This window comes from Lepisosteus platostomus, chromosome 16 (genome assembly GCF_059453375.1).
Source record: "Lepisosteus platostomus isolate fLepPlt1 chromosome 16, fLepPlt1.hap1, whole genome shotgun sequence".
NCBI lineage: Eukaryota > Metazoa > Chordata > Actinopteri > Semionotiformes > Lepisosteidae > Lepisosteus > Lepisosteus platostomus.
The window spans coordinates 27365719-27374706 of record NC_142626.1 but is presented as its reverse complement, the minus strand read 5'-3'; the positions used below and the strand labels follow the sequence as shown (position 1 = coordinate 27374706).

Sequence of the window (8988 nt, the reverse complement as noted above, 5' to 3'; positions counted from 1 at the left end):
AGTCGGGTTCCACCGTTTTAAATATCACTTCTAATCCAGTGGAAAGTTATATTTGAGGTTTAAAAATGTAAGACGTTCAAGCCACCTTATGAATTCATTTGTCAAAATCATCACTATTATGTTTAGGAACGTCCAGTGAGATGGAAGCACACACAAAATGAGGAATGTACTCTACTCTTGACAGGAAGACACCGTCTGCCAGCGATAAGCCTGGAATTAACCAGCATGGAAATCTTTTGTTTTGTTTAAAATGGGTGCAAAATCCAATCTACATCTTTCTTCTTGATAATTACAGATATAAGTACCCAGGAATGTTGCCACTTTCTGTAGAGGTAAATTATCAGTTGTTCATAAAACTTTAAGAGAAAATATCTTGCTTTGCAGCTGTCAAACGTGGGCATGTGTTTTCTGAAGTCTGTGCGGACTGGGCGTAGCCGTGATGCGGCCTGGTGGATTTCAACATTTGTAAACAGAAAAAAACAGAAAAAAAATAATTATTCAGACTTCTTCAGAAGGGAAGCAGTGCTTGTTAAATACCACACCAGCACACAGTTTCACCACGGACGGTGACTCCAGGCAGAGATGTCTCAGTCTGTAAGTGATTATTATTTCTGTTTTGAGTCGAGGTGTCTTGTAAGTAACTGACAATGTTTACAGCCCTGCGGATTTTTCAGTCATGTAATGAGAACTGATTTTTTTTTGTTTTGTTTACTGTATAATGCGTGTAAAATTCACGCTACATCTTTCTTCTTGCTGTTTACAAATTTTATTACCTGGGTATGTTGCAATTTCCATTAGAGGTATTTTAGCAATTGTTCCTAAATCTTCGAGTAAATAGTTCACTTTTTTAATTTTAAAAATAAACCTGAAACAGATGAAAATAAATTTAAACCTTAATTTAAACTGCATCATACAGCTCTCTTCTGTCCTAATGAAAAACAGTAATGTCATCTGCTATCTTAAATTTTTTTAACTTTCTCTACCCAAAATGTTTATAACTTTCACAGTGCTGTTATTGATATGAAGACCCAAAGTCTGAGTTACTAATAAAAACAGAAAAGGAGATATTAGGCATCCTTGTCAGATGATTCTCTAATTGCAAAGCTCTGAGATGTCCTTTTGAATAGTCTTACTGAGTTCCTGCATCCATTTTAAAGACTCTTAACAACTTTCTGAAAAGTTGTGACCAAAGCCAAAAAAATCCAAGCATTTGAATTTAAATTTCTGTTATAGTCAGTAACGTAAAAATATCACTTTTTAATTATACTATTTAATATTTAACGTATTGATCAATTTAAATTCTGAATTATTTTTTCTAAGTTCTAAAAGTATCTGATACTTATTCTGCTTTTGCTATTTCCTTCATACAGATCTTCTAGCAAATAAGATCAATTACCAGTGAAGTGTACTCTCACGAGGCACTAGTTCTGTAGGGTTTGGGCATTTACCGGGACAATTATTAATTGTAGCCGTAAGTCACAAAATGATTCTTTTAATGGCTTTAGAATCCAACCTTGCGGTATAACTCAAACAACGCACACACACACAGGTACTAATACACAAGAATACATTTATTAATACATAAAATATGCATATAAACCTAACAGATCTTATCGAGAGGGTTATCAGAATACAAAAGGTATATATTCAATCAGTCACGAAGAGTTACATATATCAAGAGGACATACGTTCAGTATATCATTCATTTAGACCATTTCGTATGTGAACTTGGTAACAACTTCTACACTAGATAGTCAAAACAAGTACATAACTCTTAAGAATTAAGTTGATATCAACTGGTTGGGATAACAATTGAATTCTCGAGCTGTAATGCATTGAAGTTGAATACTCATCCAATTTCTGGGGATTCAGATCTCCTGCGGGCTCTCTGGCTCCGTGCCAGGCTGTGCTGTGCGGCTTGCGACGGTGCGCTGCTGATGCTCACTGATCGGCTAGTTAGTGTTGGCTTTAACTAGCAAAGTTGTGCTCAGGAGAAAAGATGACTGTGGGTCCCAGCAAGTCAGGAAGAGGACCAGTTCATTCCTGATGAAGCGCTAGTTCTGAATAGTGATTCAGCTGTCCACAGTTCCGACCTGTTCACGAGACTTGCTGCTGGTGGTAACCTCAGGTGGATCCTCTGGTTACTCTCTGACAACCTCCGCTCTCGACTCTTAGAACAAAGCAAAGTTCTGGCACTCGGACACACTGGGCGTTCCGTGGTTGTCCAGGCTGAGTCTCAGGATGGTCAGAAGGTGCACTGCGAGAATGTCCTGCCCTTGGGAGCCTTTCTGCTCCTGGGAATTCCTTAGAATTCTCTTTTTTAGAAAAGTCCACTACAGGCTCTCTGTGTTGCCTGTTTTTACCTGGAGGAACTTCAGCTCGTTCATTGGCTGAAAGTTTTATGGGCATCAGAGTCCCACGTGGGTTACTCTGCCCTACCAGTTTCTGATTGGTTGATCAAGGTGAGATATGAGTCACTTGCTCCTGACACCTAAGAATGCAATCCAGATGTCCATCTGGCACTCCCTAGACAGATAGGCGCCAATGGATGACCATTGATCATGATAGCCAGGCTTAGCTAAGTGCATCCCCATTTGGGAGCTGTCCCTTATTAAAAGAAAACATCTTTAAATCAGCCTGCATGAATAGTTTCTCTGTGGCTGCACCACAGAGATGAAGAGAGAGATGGGGCCTCATTTGGGAAAGCACAGCAACACTTAATTCTGTCTTATTAACAAGCCTCGCAGCTACACCAGATACTTTTGTTTTTAGATTTCACAGGACCAGATGTACAAATTGTCAAAAAAAAATCCCTTTGTGATGTGTCAGAACTGCAGTACTCATTTCAACATCTGTACTGAGATTTTATGTTTTTATATTAACAACAAATGAGTTCTTGACTGTTTTGACAAATCTTGATTACGCCATGAGATAGGCCTTCTCCAGATATCAATTACACTCAATAGCAGGTAAGTTACTTAAGGCTTCAGTTTAGCAAAGAAAAAGGTTATCAATAAACAGTGAATTCTAACTTTGGGAATTCCTAACAAAGTAAGGGAAGAAGTTTCAGATTCACTTAAACTTTGAACTTGAAACAAAAAAGAAGCAACCGAATGGCATTCTTATGTTTTTTCTTGACTTAAAAAGTCTGACCTGTGTACTGTAACAACCTGAGCTCCTGTAACTGTTTTCAATTTAGTGTGCAGCAGTTCAGATGCTCTTAATGACTTTGCTTTATATATTAAGTTTTTCTTTTTTGGGTTACTGCTGTAAAGCTGATGGTGTAGGAACTGTTTGCTTTGTGTTACAAGCGCTCTTTGCTCGGGTAGGGTGTGGAGCTTTATGACACTAGTACTGCTGCTTGTGTTGATAGCATATCTCCCTTCCTAGACTCTCACCAGCTGCCTGGGCACAATCCTGCCCTGCATCAACAGCGGCACACTGGTGTCCTTCAGAGCTGACAATGGCTTGCTGTGGTGCAGCACCGAGCACAGCTCTGTCGGCCGCAACATTGAGGCTGCAGGGACCAGCAGGGGCCAGTGGAGCCAGTTCAGGGCTCTGTTGGCCCCCAGCGGGAAGCTGCTGCTGCAGGACCTCAGAGGCGTGTACCTCAGTCGGATCAACTGGGGGGGCGTTGGTGGGGTTGACTCCATCATGGCTGCCAAGGCTGAGGCTGATGTCTACTGTGAGTTTGAGGTCTTCACCCGCGGGGAGTATTTTGTCTTCAGAGCCAATAATGGGAAGTTCCTGTGCAGGAACCCCCGTCAGGGCAAGGAGAACATAGAGGCGGCCCGAGATGATCCTGACTCTTCCTGCAACTTCCTGCTGTGCTGCCGAGGTCCAGCAGATGTGGAACCACAGACTGCAGTAAGACCGTTTATTCTTTTGAGCTCTCACACAGAGACAGAGCCCTTGATTTCTAGCAGTGCCCATATATTCACTGTGAGAAGCTATGCACCAGTGTGGTAAATCAGTCCACTGGACACACAGTGAGCACTGGTCACTATGAGGACTGAAAGCTTGGGAGAAGGTAAAGTTCTCTTTTGAGGAATAGAAACAATCAGGCAACACCGTTGTGGTGAAAAGGTGGTAGAGGTTTCTCAATGCTGGGACAGCCTCTCTGACTGGGCACTGTCAGCAGAGTTTCTCAACAGGAAGGTGGTTACACTGCACTTCTACCCAGATATACCAATATCCTGTTTGCAGACCTCATACACAGAAGAAAATCATGCAACATGGCAAAAAAATTATAATCACTCGCTCTGGGCTCACTTCAAAATTGCTCTGTGACTTTGTTAATTCTCTTGGGGTTAAACTACCAGCTGCTTCCTCTTAAAATGGCTTTTTAAGAGGACTCAGCCTCAAAGGCCACTCAGACGTCTGCAGTTATTCTCACATACCCTCAGTTTAATGTATTAATATTGATAAGAAAAGTCTGAAGCTTGAAAACATTCTATGATATTACTTTGCTAATACATATAAGTATCCATTCCTTCAGGATATATAGAGCAGTGTGTTAAACCAGCCCTCTTGACACAGTGAGTATTGGTCACTATGAGGACAAACAGACCAGTGTGTTTAACCAGTCCACTGGACACACAGTGAGCATTGGTCACTCTGAAGACATATAATGATTCTGCTTTATACATTAAGTTTAAAACTTTTTTTTTTGGGTTACTGCTGTAAAGCTGATGGTGTAGGAACTGTTTACTGTGTGTTACAAGCGCTCTTTGCTCGGGTAGGGTGTGGAGCTTTATGACACTAGTACTGCTGCTTGTGATGATAGTATATCTCCCTTCCTAGACTCTCACCAGCTGCCTGGGCACAATCCTGCCCTGCATCAACAGCGGCACACTGGTGTCCTTCAGAGCTGACAATGGCTTGCTGTGGTGCAGCACCGAGCACAGCTCTGTCGGCCGCAACATTGAGGCTGCAGGGACCAGCAGGGGCCAGTGGAGCCAGTTCAGGGCTCTGTTGGCCCCCAGCGGGAAGCTGCTGCTGCAGGACCTCAGAGGTGTGTACCTCAGTCGGATCAACTGGGGGGGCGTTGGTGGGGTTGACTCCATCATGGCTGCCAAGGCTGAGGCTGATGTCTACTGTGAGTTTGAGGTCTTCACCCGCGGGGAGTATTTTGTCTTCAGAGCCGATAATGGGAAGTTCCTGTGCAGGAACCCCCGTCAGGGCAAGGAGAACATAGAGGCGGCCCAAGATGATCCTGACTCTTCCTGCAACTTCCTGCTGTGCTGCGGAGGTCCAGCAGATGTGGAACCACAGACTGCAGTAAGACCGTTTATTCTTTTGAGCTCTCACACAGAGAAAGAGCCCTTGATTTCTAGCAGTGCCCATATATTCACTGTGAGAAGCTATACACCAGTGTGGTAAATCAGTCCACTGGACACACAGTGAGCACTGGTCACTATGAGGATTGAAAGCTTGGGAGAAGGTAAAGTTCTCTTTTGAGGAATAGAAACAATCAGGCAACACCGTTGTGGTGAAAAGGTGGTAGAGGTTTCTCAACGCTGGGACAGCCTCTCTGACTGGGCACTGTCAGCAGAGTTTCTCAACAGGAAGGTGGTTACACTGCACTTCTACCCAGATATACCAATATCCTGTTTGCAGACCTCATACACAGAAGAAAATCATGCAACATGGCAAACAAATTATAATCACTCGCTCTGGGCTCACTTCAAAATTGCTTTGTGACTTTGTTAATTCTCTTGGGGTTAAACTACCAGCTGCTTCCTCATAAAATGGCTTTTTAAGAGGACTCAGCCTCAAAGGCACTCAGACGTCTGCAGTTATTCTCACATTCCCTCAGTTTAACGTATTAATATTGATAAGAAAAGTCTGAAGCTTGAAAACATTCTATGATATTACTTTGCTAATACATATAAGTATCCATTCCTTCAGGATATATAGAGCAGTGTGTTAAACCAGCCCTCTTGACACAGTGAGTATTGGTCACTATGAGGACATACAGACCAGTGTGTTTAACCAGTCCACTGGACACACAGTGAGCATTGGTCACTCTGAAGACATATAATGATTATGCTTTATATATTAAGTTTAAAGCTTTTTCTTTTTTGGGTTACTGCTGTAAAGCTGATGGTGTAGGAACTGTTTACTGTGTGTTACAAGCGCTCTTTGCTCGGGTAGGGTGTGGAGCTTTATGACACTAGTACTGCTGCTTGTGATGATAGTATATCTCCCTTCCTAGACTCTCACCAGCTGCCTGGGCACAATCCTGCCCTGCATCAACAGCGGCACACTGGTGTCCTTCAGAGCTGACAATGGCTTGCTGTGGTGCAGCACCGAGCACAGCTCTGTCGGCCGCAACATTGAGGCTGCAGGGACCAGCAGGGGTCAGTGGAGCCAGTTCAGGGCTCTGTTGGCCCCCAGCGGGAAGCTGCTGCTGCAGGACCTCAGAGGCGTGTACCTCAGTCGGATCAACTGGGGGGGCGTTGGTGGGGTTGACTCCATCATGGCTGCCAAGGCTGAGGCTGATGTCTACTGTGAGTTTGAGGTCTTCACCTGCGGGGAGTATTTTGTCTTCAGAGCCGATAATGGGAAGTTCCTGTGCAGGAACCCCCGTCAGGGCAAGGAGAACATAGAGGCGGCCCGAGATGATCCTGACTCTTCCTGCAACTTCCTGCTGTGCTGCATATGACTGTACAGAGCACACGTACTCCCTCACTGTACATCACAGACACATAACGCCACACTGTTCACACGCCACACACACAGTGGTACATGATTCTACGGAGCATATACCCCCCCTCATTGTTTTTGCACTTATAATTCCAGTGAAGAGGAAGATATGAAATTCATAAAGCTGTTTTTTTTTCCTTTTTGCTGGAATGCACAGTGCAACATAATCAAGAATTAGAAACATTAAAAATAAAACAAATCTACCAATATCAGCATGGATAATATCTACTTAACGTTAAGTTTCTCTATATTTTGTGCTGCCATCAAACTGTCAAATATCATCTGGTAATGTCAAAATATTATTTCCTCCTATTCCTGCAAATAATCTTATACAGTATGCATTGTGTCACACAGACATTATCACTCCTGGTTTCTTCAGACTGTATTTGCTGATTTTGTTTTGTATGCTTAATATGAACAAATAAAAGAAAATTAATTCCGTTTTCTTCAGCAACTCTAAAGTGTATTAGGACAGAGCAGGTTCAGACAGTCAGCTATGCAAAAAACGTCATCATTAAGTGGAACTCACTGACCTTTCCATCTATTCATTATAAAGTAACTTGTGCTGCATTATTGCCTAGCAAGGGGAAGGCCATGTCAGGGGTGCCCATGAACCCGTGATCTGTGATATTAAGAGCAATTGCTTTACTGCATGTGTTGCCAGTATCACTATACCTTCAGCTAAACAATTATACGATTAAGTATATTAAATAAAATGACAAGAAAATTAAATTTGTGGAATCCTTCTTATTATATCTGGTGATCTTTGCTGACATGAGATGGCATATGTTCAGTGTGTCCCGCGGGGGCTGTCTTGTTGCTTGGTGCTCTGATTGCTGAATGAGCGTGTGCAGCTACACTCCTCACCATAGTAATCTGGGGAAAAAAGCGGTGATGATCTGATGTGTCCTTGTCTGAAATAAATCACAATCCACAGAGACAGGCGCGCCTGGGTGTCCCCAGCACAACACCGGAGCTAATCTTCACACTCTGAAACGACATTTCAACTTCCAACCACTAGATGGAGACATTTCACAAAACAACTTGCGCAGCATGACCGAACACTGATAGACTGTACTGGAAAGTTTAAGTAAAGATAGATACTTTATTGATCCTGTGAGGGAAATTGCAGTGCAACAGCAGCTTAACACAGTCAACACAGCACAGTGTAATGAAATTATACAATAATACAACCCTTAAATACATACAATACAATCAGCACAGTCAGTGAGAAGTGCACTAAGAAGAGTTACTCACAGTCCAGAATATACAAAGAACAAACCAGAACATTACACAAAAAGTTGTATTGCACAATAGAAATATGAATGTATTGCACAAGTCCCTGGCATATATTGCACAAAAACACACAATGGATGCGTTGTACAGTCTTATGGCAGAAGGCAAGAATGACTTTCTGTAGCACTTCCTGTCGCACCATGGTTGGATCAGCCTATTGCTGAATGTGCTCTTCATTCTCACAAGCATGTCAAAGAGGGGATGGGAGATGGGACACCATTCTTCTCTCAGCCACTACCTCCAGGGGGTCCAGGTCAGACCCAATGACAGAGCTTGCTCTTCTGATGAGCTTGTTCAGCCTGTTAGCAGCCCCTGCTCTAATCCCAGAATGCCAGCATACCACCGTGTAGAAAATGGCGCTTGCCACAACCGACTGATAGAACATATGTAGCATCTTGCTACACACACTGAAGGACGTGAGCCTCCTCAAGAAGTAAAGTCGGCTCTGACCCTTCTTGAAGATGGCCTCAGTGTTCTTAGACCATTCCAGTCTATCATCAATGTGCACTCCCAGGTACTTGTATGAGTCCACTATCTCCACGCCACTCCCATAGATGTAGACATGAGTAGGTTGGACCCCATTCCTCCTGAAATCTGTCACCACCTCTTTCGTCTTTGCCACATTCAATTGCAGGTGGTTCTCCCCACACCACTCCACGAAGCTGCTGACCAGTCCTCTGTACTCTTCCTCCTGCCCACCCTTGAAACATCCCACAATTACAGAGTCATCTGACAACTTTTGCAGGTGGCACGACTTTGAGTTGTATTTAAAGTCCGAAGTATAGAGGATGAAGAGGAACGGAGAAAGAACTGTCCCCCTGAGGAGCCCCTGTGTTACTCACTACCTGCTCAGACACAGTTCTGAAGTCTCACAAACTGTGGTCTGCCTGTCAGATAATCAGTGATCCATGAGAACATGGAGGCACCCACTTGCATCTCCTCCAGCTTCCTCCTTAGCAGTAAGGGCTGGATAGTATTGAAGGC

General features: G+C 43.4%; 1 protein-coding gene across 2 annotated transcripts; it reads left to right on the top strand.

Annotated features, from left to right (window-relative positions):
- The first annotated feature begins 428 nt into the window (after positions 1 to 428).
- LOC148647129 (uncharacterized) lies at positions 429 to 8955 on the top strand. Of its 2 annotated transcripts, XM_088608910.1 has the most exons (5): positions 429 to 594; positions 3391 to 3867; positions 4804 to 5280; positions 6218 to 6512; positions 8639 to 8955. In XM_088608910.1, exons 1-5 carry the CDS (start codon positions 583 to 585, stop codon positions 8671 to 8673), a joined length of 1296 nt encoding a protein of 431 aa, XP_088465036.1. In that variant the 5' UTR covers positions 429 to 582; the 3' UTR covers positions 8674 to 8955. The 2 variants fall into 2 exon arrangements, with proteins under 2 accessions (XP_088465036.1, XP_088465035.1); XM_088608909.1 differs by lacking the exon at positions 8639 to 8955 and having other exon boundaries at positions 434 to 594; positions 6218 to 7440.
- Positions 8956 to 8988: the final 33 nt, after the last annotated feature.

What these genes read in the sequence shown, in the direction of transcription:
- LOC148647129 (XM_088608909.1), top strand. An exon ending in ATGTGGAACCACAGACTGCA is followed by an intron (nt 3,868 to 4,803) that starts GTAAGACCGTTT and finishes CTCCCTTCCTAG; the next exon opens with ACTCTCACCAGCTGCCTGGG. An exon ending in ATGTGGAACCACAGACTGCA is followed by an intron (nt 5,281 to 6,217) that starts GTAAGACCGTTT and finishes CTCCCTTCCTAG; the next exon opens with ACTCTCACCAGCTGCCTGGG.